Source organism: Bombina bombina, chromosome 1, assembly GCF_027579735.1.
Source record: "Bombina bombina isolate aBomBom1 chromosome 1, aBomBom1.pri, whole genome shotgun sequence".
In the NCBI taxonomy this organism is placed as follows: Eukaryota; Metazoa; Chordata; class Amphibia; order Anura; family Bombinatoridae; genus Bombina; species Bombina bombina.
This window is the reverse complement of record NC_069499.1, coordinates 517,038,925-517,057,484: the sequence shown is the minus strand read 5'-3', so window position 1 is coordinate 517,057,484 and position 18,560 is coordinate 517,038,925. Positions and strand designations below refer to the sequence as shown.

At 39.0% G+C, this 18,560-nt stretch overlaps 1 protein-coding gene across 2 annotated transcripts in view; it reads right to left on the bottom strand.

Annotated features, from left to right (window-relative positions):
* Positions 1-18,560, bottom strand: part of MFSD6 (major facilitator superfamily domain containing 6) — a 140,325-nt gene that overhangs the window by 102,266 nt on the left and 19,499 nt on the right. For both annotated transcript variants that reach the window (XM_053698617.1, XM_053698618.1), the window contains exon 2: positions 10,092-11,675. In XM_053698617.1, the coding sequence (XP_053554592.1) occupies positions 10,092-11,623 (1,532 nt within the window). In that variant the 5' untranslated portion in view covers positions 11,624-11,675. The remainder of the gene's footprint in view (positions 1-10,091; positions 11,676-18,560) is intronic.

The following is an 18,560-nucleotide window of genomic DNA, read 5'->3' as shown; positions in this document are numbered from 1 at the left end:
TATTCCTCTGAATCAGACATGTTTAACACACTAGCAAATAAACAGCAACTTGGAAATACTTTTCAAAGTAATTTACAAATAATATGAAAACGAACTGTGCCTTTAAGAAGCACAGAAAATATTATAACATATAAAATAATTAAGTTATAGCATCAATCTTTGTCAGAATATACAGTTTTAGCAAAGGATTGTTCCCCTCAGCAAATGATAACTAACCCAGGCAGCAGAAAAAAAAAAATACACAAATAAACGTTTTTTATATCACAGTCAATACAATCAGCACAGCTCTGCTGTGAATGATTACTTCCCTCAAAAAAGACTCTTGAGATCCCTGAACTCTGTAGAGATGAACCGGATCATGCAGGAAGAAAATGAACCTCTGACTGAGTTTTTCTGATGCATAGTGAAAGCACCAAAATGGCCCCTCCCCCACACACATAACAGTGAGAGGGATCAGTGAACTGCTCTAATTTAAATCAAAACTATTGCCAAGTGGAAAAAAAGTGCCCAAAACATTTTTTCACCCAGTACCTCAGAGAAAAAAACGTTTTTACATGCCAGCAAAAAAACGTTTTACCTCAATAATTAATTGTCATTTAAAACCTATTGCAAGTCCCTGCAAAATAGGTTAAGTCTATGTATACAGTTTAAAAGCCAGAGAAGTACCATTTCCCAGAAAACTGAAGTGTAAAATATACATACATGACAGCCTGATATCAGCTACATCTACTGCATTCAAGGCTGAGTTTACATTATAACGGTATGGCAGGATTTTCTCATCAATTCCATGTCAGAAAATAATAAACTGCTACATACCTCTTTGCAGATTAATCTGCCTGCTGTCCCCTGATCTGAAGTTTACCTCTCCTCAGATGGCCGAGAAACAGCAATATGATCTTAACTACTCCGGCTAAAATCATAGAAAAACTCAGGTAGATTCTTCTTCAAATTCTACCAGAGAAGGAATAACACACTCCGGTGCTATTATAAAATAACAAACTTTTGATTGAAGATATAAAAACTAAATATATCACCATAGTCCTCTCACACATCCTATCTAGTCGTTGGGTGCAAGAGAATGACTGGGGGTGACGTAGAGGGGAGGAGCTATATAGCAACTCTGCTGGGTGAATCCTCTTGCACTTCCTGTAGGGGAGCAGTTAATATCCCACAAGTAATGATGACCCGTGGACTGATCACACTTAACAGAAGAAAACTATTATTTTGTAATCCTTTAATGTCCATAAAGCACTGGGTGCCGCCATATTGTAACTTAGGTTACCTTTTCTGCTGAGGCCAATTAGGAATGGTTATAAACAGCTTACTAGTGTGCAATTAATGACTGTGTGGAATAAGCTGTGTCTGCACTTCAATGTTTAACATGAATTGGAAATCCTACAATATTCAGAATAAAATTAGTTGTTTTACTATATGTAACTAAACAATTTATGTTAATATTTTGAGGTGTTTAAGAAATCTTTATATCTCATCAACTATTGATTGGTTTTAACCAAACTAATAAAAATCATCAACTAGACTATAAAATATGTTTGCTTTTCAAACACCAAGAATACTTAAAGGGACAGTCTACTCCAGAATTGTTATTGTTTAAAAAGATATATAATCCCTTTATTACCCATTCCCCTGTTTTGCATAACTAACATGGTTATATTATTATACCTGTTAGATTACCTTGTATCAAAGCCTTTGCAAACTGCCCCCTTATTTCAGTTGTTTTGTCAGACTTTCATTTAGCCAATCAGTGCCCTCTCACTTGTAAATTCAGGGCATGGTCACAGTGTTATCTATATCAAACACATGAAATTGCACCCTCTAGCTGTGAAAAACTACAAAAAGCATTGAAATAAGGGGTGGCCTTCAAAGTTTTAGAAATTAGCATGTGAGCCTGCCTAGGTTTAGCTTTCAACCAAGAATACCAAGAGAACAAAGCAAATTTGATGATAAAAGTGAATTGGAAAGTTGTTTAAAATGAGATTACCTATCTAAATCATGAAAGTTTAATTTTGACTAGATTGTCCCTTTAAGTAATTTATGACAATTTTAAAGCATTTCCTGTCACTATGGATGTCCACAAAATGTCCACATTTGAAAGAAGTTTGTTCACACAATCTAAAGTTACAAGGACCTGAAATATGGGGATTAATATACAACAGCCCAGCAAAATTAAACTCTAGTAGCACCATACACACACACACACACACACATACTAGCAGTAGGTATAACATTTAATTATTGTCAAATAGAAAGTTTTGTGCAGTTACAAAGAAATAAAAAAACAGGGTTTCCCCAAACAGAATCATCACAGCCTTCGTCTTGTTAATTTATAGTACCATACTGGCCAATTTTAATACAAGCTAAAGTGAGAGGAAGCAACTAATTAGCAGGGGCAAAGAGCCATAGAAATGCATAGAAAGGATGACTGTATAGTAATACATGAAGAAAATCCCCTGTAATAAAAAATGCAGCAGGAAGAATCAACAGTTCCGCCCAGAATTTGAGCAGCACTTTCCAAAGTAACTTGTATTACTCCAACATCTCAGCAGCAACTCAAGATGTTAGATCCATAATAATGAAAAAACAACATTGTCTAATTTGTTAGAATGTAATTTTAACACTAGCATCACCCCAATTCCATGGGCCCTATGATGAAAAAAACTCTCTGGCATAGAGAAAAAAATCACACACAATCTTTGGGGGATGTTTTTGAGCATTATATTGTAATGTATCTGTCTCTCCTTTACACTGAGAACCTCCAGAGTGAGATAAACAGCTCTCAAGCTAATATTTACCTTTGTAAAAATCGTTGAGAGGACCTCATAATAGTGAGGATACATCTAAGATAATCTCGGAGAGCTTTAGATAATCGGCCCTGTGTTTTTAACCCCTGCAAATGGGTTAAACATATTCTAGAGCTGCAGAGCACTGCTGGTATCAAGTGGAAACTGCCGCTGGCTCAATCACCAGCTGTAGTAACATGATTCAAATATGCAACTACTGCTGCTGACTGGGTGACCAGTAGAGATAGGGTGTCACTAGTCTTAACAATAACTTGTTCTAACAAATTAGAGCATGACATTTCTCATTATTATGGCCCTTTAATGTATAATAAAATGTTACTTGTAGTCTTCCTACAACTTACACATTTTATCACTTCACTATAATTAAGGATTACTGATAAGCTTAAAGGGATAGTAAACACCAAAAATGTTATTGTTTAAAAAGATAGATAACCCCTTTATTTACCATTCCCCAGTTTTGCATAAAACTGTTATAGAACTGTTACCTCTGTAATAATTACCTTGTATCTAAGCTCCTGCTGACTGCATTCTTATCTCAGATCTTTTGACAGACTTGCATGTCAGGCAACTAGTGCTCACTCTTTAATAACTTCACGTGCATGAGCACAATGTTATCTATATGAAACACATGAACTAATGCCCTCTAGCTGTGAAAAAAAAACTGTCAAATGCATTCATATAAGAGGCTGCCTTCAAGGGCTTATAAATTAGCATATGAACCTACCTAGCTTAGCTTTCAACTAAGAATAACAAAAGAACAAAGCAAATTTGGTGATAAAAGTAAATTAGAAAGTTGTTTAAAATTACATGCCCTATCTGAATCATAAAACTTTAATTTGGACTTTACTATCCCTTTAAGAATTTTCTAACTTTTCGCCCCTTAGTTGTAGAAATGCTTTGTACCTCTCCACCTTTCTATCTTTGTATTTTTGTGTCTCTCCTCTCAAAGTATGGCTGTTTTGTTTTTGAGCCTCTTCTGTATTCCAAACACCTTTAGAATGCAATGTTAAAACTTATGAAAAACATAATTTATGCTTACCTGATAAATTTATTTCTCTTGTAGTGTGTTCAGTCCACGGGTCATCCATTACTTATGGGATATATTCTCCTTCCCAACAGGAAGTTGCAAGAGGATCACCCAAGCAGAGCTGCTATATAGCTCCTCCCCTCACATGTCATATCCAGTCATTCGACCGAAACAAGACGAGAAAGGAGAAACCATAGGGTGCAGTGGTGACTAGAGTTATAATTTTAAAATTTAGAACCTGCCTTAAAAAGACAGGGCGGGCCGTGGACTGAACACACTACAAGAGAAATAAATTTATCAGGTAAGCATAAATTATGTTTTCTCTTGTTAAGTGTGTTCAGTCCACGGGTCATCCATTACTTATGGGATACCCATACCAAAGCTAAGTACACGGATGATGGGAGGGACAAGGCAGGAACATTAAACAGAAGGAACCACTGCCTGTAGAACCTTTCTCCCAAAACCAGCCTCTGAAGAAGCGAAAGTGTCAAATTTGTAAAATTTGGAAAAAGTATGAAGTGAAGACCAAGTTGCAGCCTTGCAAATCTGTTCAACAGAGGCCTCATTCTTAAAGGCCCAGGTGGAAGCCACAGCTCTAGTGGAATGAGCTGTAATTCTTTCAGGAGGCTGCTGTCCAGCAGTCTCATAGGCTAAACGTATTATGCTACGAAGCCAAAAAGAGAGAGAGGTAGCCGAAGCCTTTTGACCTCTCCTCTGTCCAGAGTAAACGACAAACAGAGAAGAAGTTTGTCTAAAATCTTTAGTTGCCTGTAAGTAGAACTTCAGAGCACGGACCACGTCTAGATTATGCAAAAGACGTTCCTTCCTTGAAGAAGGATTAGGACATAATGATGGAACAACAATCTCTTGATTGATATTCCTGTTAGAAACAACCTTAGGCAAAAACCCAGGTTTAGTACGCAGTACTACCTTGTCTGAATGAAAGATCAGATAAGGAGAATCACAATGTAAGTCAGATAACTCAGAGACTCTTCGAGCCGAGGAAATAGCCATCAAAAACAAAACCTTCCAAGATAAAAGCTTAATATCAATGGAATGAAGGGGTTCAAACGGAACACCCTGAAGAACTTTAAGAACCAAGTTTAAGCTCCACGGAGGAGCAACAGCTTTAAACACAGGCTTAATTCTAGCCAAAGCCTGATAAAAGGCCTGGACGTCTGGATTCTCTGCCAGACGTTTGTGTAAAAGAATAGACAGAGCTGAAATCTGTCCCTTTAGCGAACTAGCGGATAAACCCTTTTCTAAACCCTCTTGTAGAAAAGCCAATATCCTAGGTATCCTAACCTTACTCCATGAGTAACTCTTGGTTCCGCACCAATATAAATATTTACGCCATATCTTGTGGTAAATTTTTCTGGTCACAGGTTTCCGAGCCTGTATTAATGTATCAATAACCGAATCCGAAAACCCACGCTTTGATAGAATCAAGCGTTCAATTTCCAGGCAGTCAGCCTCAGAGAAATTAGGTTTGGATGGTTGAAAGGACCCTGAAGTAGAAGGTCCTGCCTCAGAGGAAGAGACCATGATGGACAGGACGACATGTTCACTAGGTCTGCATACCAGGTCCTGCGAGGCCACGCAGGGCTATCAGAATTACCGATGCCCTCTCCTGTTTGATCCTGGCAATCAGTCGAGGTAGCAACGGAAATGGTGGAAACACATAAGCTATGTTGAAAACCAAAAAGGGCTGCTAATGCATCTACCAGCACCGCTCCCGGGTCCCTGGACCTGGATCCGTAACAAGGAAGCTTCGCGTTCTGGCGAGATGCCATGAGATCCAGATCCGGTTCGCCCCAACGACGAATCAGTTGAGCAAATACCTCCGGGTGAAGTTCCCACTCTCCCGGATGAAAATTCTGGCGACTTAGAAAATCCGCCTCCCAGTTCTCTACGCCTGGGATGTAAATCGCTGACAGGTGGCAAGAGTGAAACTCTGCCCAGCGAATTATCTTCGAGACTTCCAACATCGCTAGGGAACTCCTGGTTCCCCCTTGATGATTGATGTAAGCCACAGTCGTGATATTGTCCGACTGAAATCTGATGAACCTCAGTCTTGCTAACTGAGGCCAAGCTAGAAGAGCATTGAATATTGCTCTTAATTCTAGAATGTTTATTGGAAGGAGTTTCTCCTCCTGAGTCCACGAACCCTGAGCTTTCAGGGAATTCCAGACTGCTCCCCAGCCTAGAAGGCTGGCATCCGTTGTTACAATCGTCCAATCTGGTCTGCGAAAGGTCATTTCTTTGGACAGATGAACCGGTGACAGCCACCAGAGAAGAGAATCTCTGGTCTCCTGGTCCAGATTTAGCAAAGGGGATAGATCCGAGTAATCCCCGTTCCATTGACTGAGCATGCATAGTTGCAGCGGTCTGAGATGCAGGCGCGCAAATGGCACTATGTCCATTGCCACGACCATTAAGCCGATTACCTCCATGCACTGAGCTACTGATGGGCTTGGAATGGAATGAAGGACACGGCAAGCATTGAGAATCTTTGATAACCTGGACTCCGTCAGGTAAATCTTCATCTCTACAGAATCTATAAGAGTCCCTAGAAAAGGGACCCTTGTGAGTGGTAACAGAGAACTCTTTTCCACGTTCACTTTCCACCCATGCGACCTCAGAAATGCAAGAACTATCTCTGTATGAGACTTTGCATTCTGAAAACTTGACGCTTGTATCAGAATGTCGTCTAGGTACGGAGCCACCGCTATGCCTCGTGGTCTTAGTACCGCCAGAAGTGAGCCCAGAACCTTCGTAAAAATTCTCGGGACCGTGGCTAACCCAAAGGGAAGAGCCACAAACTGGTAATGCCTGTCTAGAAAGGCAAACCTTAGGTACCGATAATGATCTTTGTGAATCGGTATGTGAAGGTAAGCATCCTTTAAGTCCACTGTGGTCATGTATTGACCCTCTTGGATCATGGGTAGGATGGTTCGAATAGTTTCCATCTTGAACGATGGTACCCTTAGGAATTTGTTTAAGATCTTTAAGTCCAAGATTGGCCTGAAGGTTCCCTCTTTTTTGGGAACCACAAATAGATTTGAGTAAAATCCTTGTCCCTGTTCCGATCACGGAACTGAGTGGATCACTCCCATGATTAAGAGGTCTCGTACACATTGTAGAAATGCCTCTCTCTTTACTAGGTTTGTTGATAACCTCGAAAGATGGAACCTCCCTTGTGGAGGAGAGGTTTTGAAATCCAGAAGGTATCCCTGAGATATAATCTTCAACGTCCAGGGATCCTGCACATCTCTTGCCCAAGCCTGGGCGAAGAGAGAAAGTCTGCCCCCCACTAAATCCGTCTCCGGATAGGGGGCCCTGTCTTCATGCTGTCTTAGGGGCGGAAGTGGGCTTTCTGGCCTGCTTGCCCTTGTTCCATGACTGGTTGCCTTTCCAACCCTGTCTGTAACGAGCAGCAGTTCCTTCCTGTTTTGGAGCGGAGGAAGTTGATGCTGCTCCTGCCTTGAAGTTACGAAAGGCACGAAAATTAGACTGTTTGGCCTTTGGCTTGGCTCTGTCCTGAGGAAGGGCGTGGCCCTTACCTCCCGTAATGTCAGCAATAATTTCCTTCAAGCCGGGCCCGAATAAGGTCTGCCCTTTGAAAGGAATGTTAAGTAGCTTAGACTTGGAAGTTACATCCGCTGACCAGGATTTAAGCCAGAGCGCCCTGCGCGCCTGTATGGCGAATCCGGAATTTTTAGCTGTAAGTTTGGTTAGATGTACTACGGCATCTGAAACAAACGCATTAGCTTGCTTAAGGGTTCTAACTCTGCGCAAAGCCTCATCCAATGGCTCTGTGCGAATCGCCTCTTCCAGAGACTCAAACCAGAATGCCGCTGCAGCCGTGACAGGCGCAATGCATGCAAGAGGCTGCAAAATAAAACCCTGTTGAACAAACATTTTCTTAAGATAACCCTCTAACTTTTTATCCATTGGATCTGAGAAAGCACAGCTATCCTCCACCGGGATAGTGGTACGCTTGGCCAAAGTAGAAACTGCTCCCTCCACCTTAGGGACCGTCTGCCATAAGTCTCGTGTGGTGGCGTCTATAGGAAACATTTTTCTGAATATCGGGGGAGGGGGAAAAGGCACACCGGGTCTATCCCACTCCTTACTAATAATTTCTGTAAGTCTTTTTGGTATAGGAAAGACGTCAGTACACACCGGTACTGCATAGTATCTATCCAACCTACATAATTTCTCTGGGATTGCCACCGTGTCGCAATTGTTCAGAGCCGCTAATACCTCCCCTAGTAACACACGGAGGTTCTCAAGCTTAAATTTAAAATTTGAAATTTCTGAATCCGGTCTCCCCGGATCAGAACCGTCACCGACAGAATGAAGCTCACCGTCCTCATGTTCTGCAAATTGTGACGCAGTATCAGACATGGCTCTCGTGTCATCAGCGCGCTCTGTCCTTAACCCAGAGCTATCGCGCTTGCCTCTCAATTCGTGCATATTATATAATACTTCTTTCATAACATTAGCCATATCATGTAAAGTGATTTGTAAGGGCCTAGATGTACTAGGCGTCTCAATTCTACGCATCTCCCGAGCGGGAGACGCAGGTACGGACACGTGAGGAGAGTTAGTCGGCATAACTTCCCCCTCGTTGTCTGGTGAAAGTTTCTCTATCGGTAAAGATTGACTTTTATTCAAAGCAATATCAATACAATTGGTACACATCGTTCTATTGGGCTCCACATTGGCTTTTGAACATGATGAACAGACAGTTTCCTCTGAATCAGACATGTTTAAACAGTTTTAGCAATGAAACTAGCAAGCTTGGAAATCACTTTCAATAAGTTTACAAGCAATATAAAAAACGCTGCAGCGCTTTAAAAATACAGATAGAATTAAAACAATTCTTAACAAGAAGTGTAAAATCAGCAGAGGATTGCACCCATTAGCAATAGGATGATTAACCCCTCAATACCCAAAACGGATAAAACGGATATCAATTAAGATTTAACGCTTTTAATCACAGTCAAGCACACTGTCACAGATCTGCTGTGACTGATTACCTCCCTCAAAAATGACTTTTGCAGACCCCTGTACTCTCTTGAGACGTCCTGGATCAAAGATGAAGAAGCAGGAAGACTGTGCTAGAATTTTAACTGCGCAACAAGGCGCTAAAACAAGGTCCCTCCCACTCCTATCACAACAGTGGGAGCCCTGATATAACGGTTTCCATGCAGAAAATATATGTCAGCTATGTGGAAAAAAATCATGCCCAAAGAGATTTATCACCAAAGTACCTCACAAAAACGAATAACATGCCAGTAAACGTTTTATTAAAAAATAACATTTTCCAATGTCATGCAAAGTTATCACTAAGCCTGCTACCAGTCGCTACCACTGCAGATAAGGCTTAAGTATTATTTCAGTTTTAACAGTATTTTCTCAGTCAAATTCTAGTCCCTAGAAAATAACTCTACTGCGCATACATTTATCAGCCTGATACCAGTTGCCACTACTGCATTTAAGGCTGTACTTACATCATACGGTAACAGCAGTATTTTCTTAGTCAATTCCATTCCCAGAAAATAAAGTACTGCACATACCTCATTTGCGGAGGACCCCGCATGCTATTCCCAGTTTCTGAAGTTACCCCACTCCTCAGAATGTCGAGAACAGCCAGTGGATCTTAGTTACGCCTGCTAAGATCATAGAAAAAAAACGCAGGCAGTTTCTTCTTCCAAATACTGCCTGAGATAGAAAAACAGCACACTCCGGTGCCATTTAAAATAACAAACTTTTGATTGAAGAATAGTTAAGTAAAAACTCCAGCTCCTCTCGCGACCTTCTTTGTTGAGGGTTGCAAGAGAATGACTGGATATGACATGTGAGGGGAGGAGCTATATAGCAGCTCTGCTTGGGTGATCCTCTTGCAACTTCCTGTTGGGAAGGAGAATATATCCCATAAGTAATGGATGACCCGTGGACTGAACACACTTAACAAGAGAAATGTTTCTTATTCAGAAAGATATTTCAGCATAAGCATAATATTGGGTCTTACATTATATGCCATCACACTTTTCAGCGTCTGAAAAGCAAAATTAAATCCATAATATTTTACAAACAACACCATAACTGTAATATCTTTTGGGCATAGATGCTACCTAACACCACCTGCAGGTTTTTATTATTTATTGTTAATCAGTTAATGTTGTCCGTCTAATGTAAATCTTTTGAAGCACCAAATATATAAAAGAATTGCTTACCTGATGTGACCAACCAGCTCAATCAGCTTGTGACTGAAGAAGTAAGCAGTGAGCTCTGACACGTGACTCAATACAGAGCAGACCCCAAAAAGAGTTGTGGTTCCATTAAGATCCTCTAGATGCCAGAATAAAAAGGTGAACACATATCCATAGCCAAACCCCATGAACCAGGCCACAAAGAGGACCGATCCATACTGCACAGTGAAAAACATCTTAACCAGATCACGAAACTTAAAGTGTTGGTTTATGTCCTCTTGTTCTCTAGCTCCGTTCTGACTTTGTGGAGACTCAAGTTGAGAATTGGTTTCCACTGGTGAAATCTCTACGTCATCCCTTCTATCTTCTTCTTGTTTTAAGTGATGGTAGTAGAAACGAAACTGTGTAGAAACTATAAGTGCTACGGACATCAGGACACCAAATACAATAAAGGCAATGCGGTAGTTTTTATACTCAGGAGCTTTGCAGCCAGCACCAGTGATTAACACTTCTATGCTAGTGTGGTCAATTCCAATACCCACAGACAACATGGCTAACCCCCATCCAAGGGAGCCCCACATCCTTTGCAAACCATAACGATCCCTGTGCTTTCCCAAGTATTGAAGTGTCACTGTGTCCACAATAGTCACTGCCGGGGCACTAAAAAACTCTCCAATAATAACAACCAACAAGATCAAAAGGAATATTGTTTCTACATCCTCTGGATCAGATACCAAGCTGTACAAATCAGCAGGGGGACTCTGGGATGTGGTGGTGGTGGTAGTGACTAAGGACGTTGTTATTACAGAAGTGGTAGATTCTTTCCCAGTTTGGTTATTAATGCTGTCATTCTGTGCATCTCGAACCAAGCGGTGTAACAACATTAACTCTTCATTATCAAATGTTAATTCAGAGTTAGTGGGCGAATCAGCTTCCCATGTAAGAGTTTGTTCCAAATTTAGATCTCTTTTCCGTTTTGCTACGGTGATACTTTGTGTAGAGGTAAGTGGCAGCTTTGTAGTCAACGGTAAGCTTGAGTTAGTTGGCTGCAAAGGTACTGGATTCTTGAGCACACACATTAATCCAGCTGGTTTCACAAACCCGATCCCTAAATTGAATAAAACCCAACATAAAACTGAGAAGAGTAAAACTATCTTTCCTTTTTTAAAACGGTCAGCTATCACGCCCCAGAACGGGGCACTGCAGAACTCAATAAAATATCTAATGCCTACTAGCAATCCACTCTGGGTAGGAGTCATGCCCAACTGTTTATAATATACAGGCAGAAGTGGATAGAGGGATCCATATGCAGAGTAAAAGAAGAAATAGAAGACTTTAGAAATGAGAAGGTCATTATTGATTTTAACACAGTGTTTTTCTAGCCAGTCCATATCTGGGTCTGAACTAGGCATTTGCGGAAGCTCTTGGGAAGCTTCATTGGGCCTATCTTGGTTATGCTCCACAGAGATGCCATTAAAAGGATCAGCAAGGACATACTTTCTCTTCTGTTCTTCCTCATCCTCAGTTAATATGGCAACTTTATCCCCAGTTGCCATGGTGCCAAGGATGTTATCTTCAGCAACACCCCAGCTTGGTGATACAACGATTCTGCGGATAACAAATAGAAGATGTTAATGACATATGGGCAAAAAAGTATAAAAATTATGCACAACATTGCTTAAAAATAATTTTAAATCTATAAAGCTTGTTTTATAACCAAAGTTAACATGGCACGAATATAAGTTTTTAGTGTGACCTACATAAATCTGATATATATAAAATACTTATTAAACCTGAAAACATAAACAAAATACATTGTAGGAAACACTATAATTTTAGTGTATTCGGACAATAGTTAAAGGGGCACTTTGTTGAAGGAGCAGCAATGCACTACAGGGAGCTAGCTGAACAAATTGGTGTCCTAATAACAAGAGGCATTTATGTGCAGCCACCACTCAGCAGCTAGCTCTCAGTAGTGATTTGGTGGTCCTGAGCCTACGTAGGTATGCTTTTCAACTAATAGAAGTATATTGTAAAGTTGTTTATGCTCTAACTGAACCATGAACGTTTAATTTTGACTTTTCTGGCCCTTTAATAACTACAAGTTTTAGCAACATGAATATAGAACACACCTTTATCAAGAAATGTATAATGTTAGAGTTATCGGTAACAAGAACAAATAGATATATTTTTTGCCTATTGTTTAGGAGAAACAGTTGCTGCGGTTAGACTTATTTAGACTAAAGGGCTGCAATATATCCCAATACCACTACAATACTGTGACGCACCATGTCTTTCCTGGGAACAATATTTACCCTGTAATTATTTTATAGATTTGATATTTGTACTGTAAGAGTAGGGTTTAAAGGGACATTAAACCCAACATTTCTTTCATGATTTAGACAGCGCATGCAATTTAAAAGAACCTTCTAATTTACTGTACTTCTATTATTACATTTTCTTTGTACTTTAGCATCTTTTGTTGAAAGAAGGGACTTAAGTTCAGGAGCGTACGTCTAGAGCACTATATAGCAGCAGTTTTGCAAGAATGGTACCCATTACCAAGGGCACTAGATGAAAGCACTATTTCCTGCCATGTAGTGCCCCAGACACCTACCCGGGTATCTCCTCAACAAAGAATACAATGGGAACAAAGCAAATTTGATAATAGAAGTAAAGTGGAAACGTTTTTAAAAAACAACATTTTATGCCCTTTCTGAATCACAAAAGAAAATGGTTGGGTTTCATATCTGTTTAAAGGGACATAAAACAAGTTTGGATAGATATTAAAAAAATAATATATTACTTGACCTGCAAATTTATAATGCAGTGCCTCACCATTAACCCTTTCTATTAAGTTTCCAAATTGTACAGCCCTAACTCCCCCCACACATTTCTTTCTATGGCTGTATCTATATCTACCTTTGCTTTTGGTAGAATGCAGAAGTACACACTCATTATCTGCTGGAGCATGTCTAGAAGCAAATAAGCTGCTGTGAAATACAATGCCTGTGTTTCTGATGCTAAACACGGATAAGGGGGATGGACCAGACCTCTCCAGACAGCATAGCTATGTAAGTAATTTTGCTTAAAAATTATTTTAAAATACTTGCCAGCAATTTTTAAACAATTTGTTTATGCAAACTATTTTACTTAATTAGCCCTTTTCAGCATATACACAGATCTCAACATGTTTTATGGCACTTTAAAGAAACATGGAGCTCAAAATTCATGAATCAGTTGAATCATACAGTTTAAAAAACACACACACACAAAAAAAATCTTTATCACTTTCTCTTGGTAACTTTTTTTGAAACTTTGCGTTGCACATTATTAAAGGGACACTCAGGTTAAATTAAATTTTCATGATTCAGAAACAGCATGTAATTTTAAACAACTTTCCAATTTACTTCCATTAAAAAAAAATGTGCACAGCCTTTTATATTTACACTTTTTGAGTCACCAGATCCTACTGAGCATGTGCAAGAATTCATAGACTATACGTATATGCATTTGTGATTGGCTGATTGCTATCACATGGTACAAGGGGAGTGGAAATATACATAACTTTGAAATTTGTTATAAAAAAATCTACTACTCATTTGAAGTTCAGACTAAGTGCTATTGCATTGTCTTGTTATCTTGCATTTGTTGATTATGCAAATCTAATGTGTTGACTGGTCCTTTAATAGAGTGCACAGAGCTAACCCCAGAAGCATGCACGTGTCTTAAGCACTTTATGGCAGTAGAACTTGTAATAATGTTGTACAAGTAACCTATAGAGAGAGCCACGTCTTTACGTCTGTCTCTAGGTATACTTTGCTGAACACATGTAGTCTTATTAACCTGCTTATATCTTGAACATTATATGGCACCAGTGTTTGTGACAATGTTAGAACTATAACATTAGATATATGCGCTCATGGAAAGGATTTCAATTTAAAAGGTTCAAAGTAGTTGGTTTTTTTATTTTTTTTTATTTTACACATTTCCTAAATGTCTCTTTAAGGGTAAAAGCTACGTCTCCAAAAACTGTTTGAGCAAGTCTAGCAACAAACTTTATTAAAGCTCTTGGAAAATAATACAAAGTAAACAACTATATTCTGTCTGGAAATGTATTAAAAGGAATCAAAGGTCACACCGACACTGACATTTCATATATAAGTAAACATGTAAGTTGTCGGACTAGTTGTTAAAAGAAAAACTGTATGCAAAGTAAACAATGCTAGCGCTCCCATCAATAGTAAAGGGAAATAAAAGTCCCTACATTATTAAAGGGATATGAAACCCAACTTTTAATTTTAAGCAACTTTCTAATATATTCCTATTATCAATTTTTCTTTGTTCTCTTGGTATATTTATTTGAAAAGCAGGAATGTAAGCTTAGGAGCTGGACCATGTTTGAGTATTTTTTAAAACTTACAATTGTATACTTTCCATTGTCACAACTCCTGTGTTAGACTTGTGTAAAGTGCTAAAGGCTCTACTGTTACAGCTGTTTTTTTCCTGCTGTCTGAATAAGTGCTTGTGTATTACTAAAGTATCCTCTTCAAACTGTTATACTGCCTAAATATAGATCCGATACTGGTGTACTACATGGGAACATACATTCGATACTAGTGTACTACATGGGAACATACATTCGATACTGGTGTACTACATGGGAACATACATTCGATACTGGTGTACTACATGGGACCATACATTCGATACTGGTGTACTACATGGGAACATACATTCGATACTGGTGTACTACATGGGACCATACATTCGATACTGGTGTACTACATGGGACCATACATTCGATACTGGTGTACTACATGGGACCATACATTCAATACTGGTGTACTACATGGGACCATACATTCGATACTGGTGTACTACATATGACCATACATTTGATACTGGTGTACTACATGGGAACATAACATTTGATACTGGTGTACTACATGGGAACATACATTCGATACTGGTGTACTACATGGGAACATACATTCGATACTGGTGTACTACATGGGAACATAACATTCAATACTGGTGTACTACATGGGAACATACATTCGATACTGGTGTACTACATGGGAACATACATTCGATACTGGTGTACTACATGGGAACATACATTCGATACTGGTGTACTACATGGGAACATACATTCGATACTGGTGTATTAAATGGGACCATACATTCGATACTGGAGTACTACATGGGAACATACATTCGATACTGGTGTACTACATGGGAACATACATTCGATACTGGTGTACTACATGGGATCATACATTCAATACTGGTGTACTACATGGGATCATACATTCGATACTGGTGTACTACATGGGAACATACATTCGATACTGGTGTACTACATGGGAACATACATTCTTTACTGGTGTACTACATGGGAACATACATTCGATACTGGGAACATACATTCGATACTGGTGTACTACATGGGAACATACATTCAATACTGGTGTACTACATGGGACCATACATTTGATACTGGGAACATACATTCGATACTGGTGTACTACATGGGAACATACATTCGATACTGGTGTACTACATGGAAACATACATTTAAGAGTCTAGTGGGAAATCAACACAGGAGTAGTGTTCAAGACACTAGTAGGTTACTAAGCCTACTCAGGTTAGTACAGTAAGTATACTATTATAAATAAATAAAAAAATCTGACTTAGAAGGACATAATGCTCAACATTTAAATGTGAATGAGAATGGCAGGTTGCCAATTGGAAAAAGGAGGCAGTGGATTACTGCCCTAAATGCTTATATATAATATATATATATATATATATATATATATATATATATATATATATATATATATATATATATATATATATATATATATATATATATATATATATATATATATATATATATATATATATATAGGGAGTGCAGAATTATTGGGCAAGTTGTATTTTTGAGGATTCATTTTATTATTGAACATCAACCATGTTCTCAATGAACCCAAAAAACTCATTAATATCAAAGCTGAATAGTTTTGGAAGTAGTTTTTAGTTTGTTTTTAGTTATAGCTATTTTAGGGGGATATCTGTGTGTGCAGGTGACTATTACTGTGCATAATTATTAGGCAACTTAACAAAAAACAAATATATACCCATTTCAATTATTTATTTTTACCATTGAAACCAATATAACATCTCAACATTCACAAATATACATTTCTGACATTCAAAAACAAAACAAAAACAAATCAGTGACCAATATAGCCACCTTTCTTTGCAAGGACACTCAAAAGCCTGCCATCCATGGATTCTGTCAGTGTTTTGATCTGTTCACCATCAACATTGCGTGCAGCAGCAACCACAGCCTCCCAGACACTGTTCAGAGAGGTGTACTGTTTTCCCTCCTTGTAAATCTCACATTTGATGATGGACCACAGGTTCTCAATGGGGTTCAGATCAGGTGAACAAGGAGGCCATGTCATTAGATTTTCTTCTTTTATACCCTTTCTTGCCTGCCACGCTGTGGAGTACTTGGACGCGTGTGATGGAGCATTGTCCTGCATGAAAATCATGTTTTTCTTGAAGGATGCAGACTTCTTCCTGTACCACTGCTTGAAGAAGGTGTCTTCCAGAAACTGGCAGTAGGACTGGGAGTTGAGCTTGACTCCATCCTCAACCCGAAAAGGCCCCACAAGCTCATCTTTGATGATACCAGCCCAAACCAGTACTCCACCTCCACCTTGCTGGCGTCTGAGTCGGACTGGAGCTCTCTGCCCTTTACCAATCCAGCCACGGGCCCATCAAGACTCACTCTCATTTCATCAGTCCATAAAACCTTAGAAAAATCAGTCTTGAGATATTTCTTGGCCCAGTCTTGACGTTTCAGCTTGTGTGTCTTGTTCAGTGGTGGTCGTCTTTCAGCCTTTCTTACCTTGGCCATGTCTCTGAGTTTTGCACACCTTGTGCTTTTGGGCACTCCAGTGATGTTGCAGCTCTGAAATATGGCCAAACTGGTGGCAAGTGGCATCTTGGCAGCTGCACGCTTGACTTTTCTCAGTTCATGGGCAGTTATTTTGCGCCTTGGTTTTTCCACACGCTTCTTGCGACCCTGTTGACTATTTTGAATGAAACGCTTGATTGTTCGATGATCACGCTTCAGAAGCTTTGAAATTTTAAGAGTGCTGCATCCCTCTGCAAGATATCTCACTATTTTTGACTTTTCTGAGCCTGTCAAGTCCTTCTTTTGACCCATTTTGCCAAAGGAAAGGAAGTTGCCTAATAATTATGCACACCTGATATAGGGTGTTGATGTCATTAGACCACACCCCTTCTCATTACAGAGATGCACATCACCTAATATGCTTAATTGGTAGTAGGCTTTCGAGCCTATACAGCTTGGAGTAAGACAACATGCATAAAGAGGATGATGTGGTCAAAATACTCATTTGCCTAATAATTCTGCACTCCCTGTATATAGTTTTCCATTAAAGACTGCACTCGCTGGATAAAAAGAGCTATATAGCAGCTCTGCTGTGGGTGATCCTCTTGCAACTTCCTGTTGGGAAGGAGAATATCCCACAAGTAATGGATGATCCGTGGACTGGATACACTACAAGAGAAATAAATTTATCAGATAAGCATAAATTATGTTTTTTTATACAAGCTCAGTGAGTGCTGTCTCTTCCTGGAATATATATATATATATATATATATATATATATATATATATATATAATGTTCCTAAGGTAATTTTGCACTCATAATAAACAGCTCAGTTTTGCAACAGCCAGGGTGCAAGATCAGTAGTAATGCAGTTTTCCAGTTAAAGACTGCACTCGCTGGATAAAAAAAAGATAACTTTTATTTATCAAAACTTAAAAAAGGGAAAAAAACATGACATTTCGATGCCCTACTGGCATCTTTATCAAATGTCCCCAAATCTCAGTGTAGCAACATCACCAGCGTGATGTCCCAAAGAAAGTCACACTGGTGATGTTGCTACACTGAGATTTTGGGACATTTAATAGAAATGCCAGTAGGGCATCGAAATGTCATGTTTTTTTTCCCTTTTTTAAGTTTTGATAAATAAAAGTTATCTTTTTTTTATCCAGCGAGTGCAGTCTTTAACTGGAAAACTGCATTACTACTGATCTTGCACCCTGGCTGTTGCAAAACTGAGCTGTTTATTATGAGTGCAAAATTACCTTAGGAACATTATATATATATATATATATATATATATATATATATATATATATATATATATATATATATATATATATATATAGTTTTCCAGGAAGAGACAGCACTCACTGAGCTTGTATAAAAAAACATAATTTATGCTTACCTGATAAATTTATTTCTCTTGTAGTGTATCCAGTCCACGGATCATCCATTACTTGTGGGATATTCTCCTTCCCAACAGGAAGTTGCAAGAGGATCACCCACAGCAGAGCTGCTATATAGCTCCTCCCCTCACTGCCATATCCAGTCATTCGA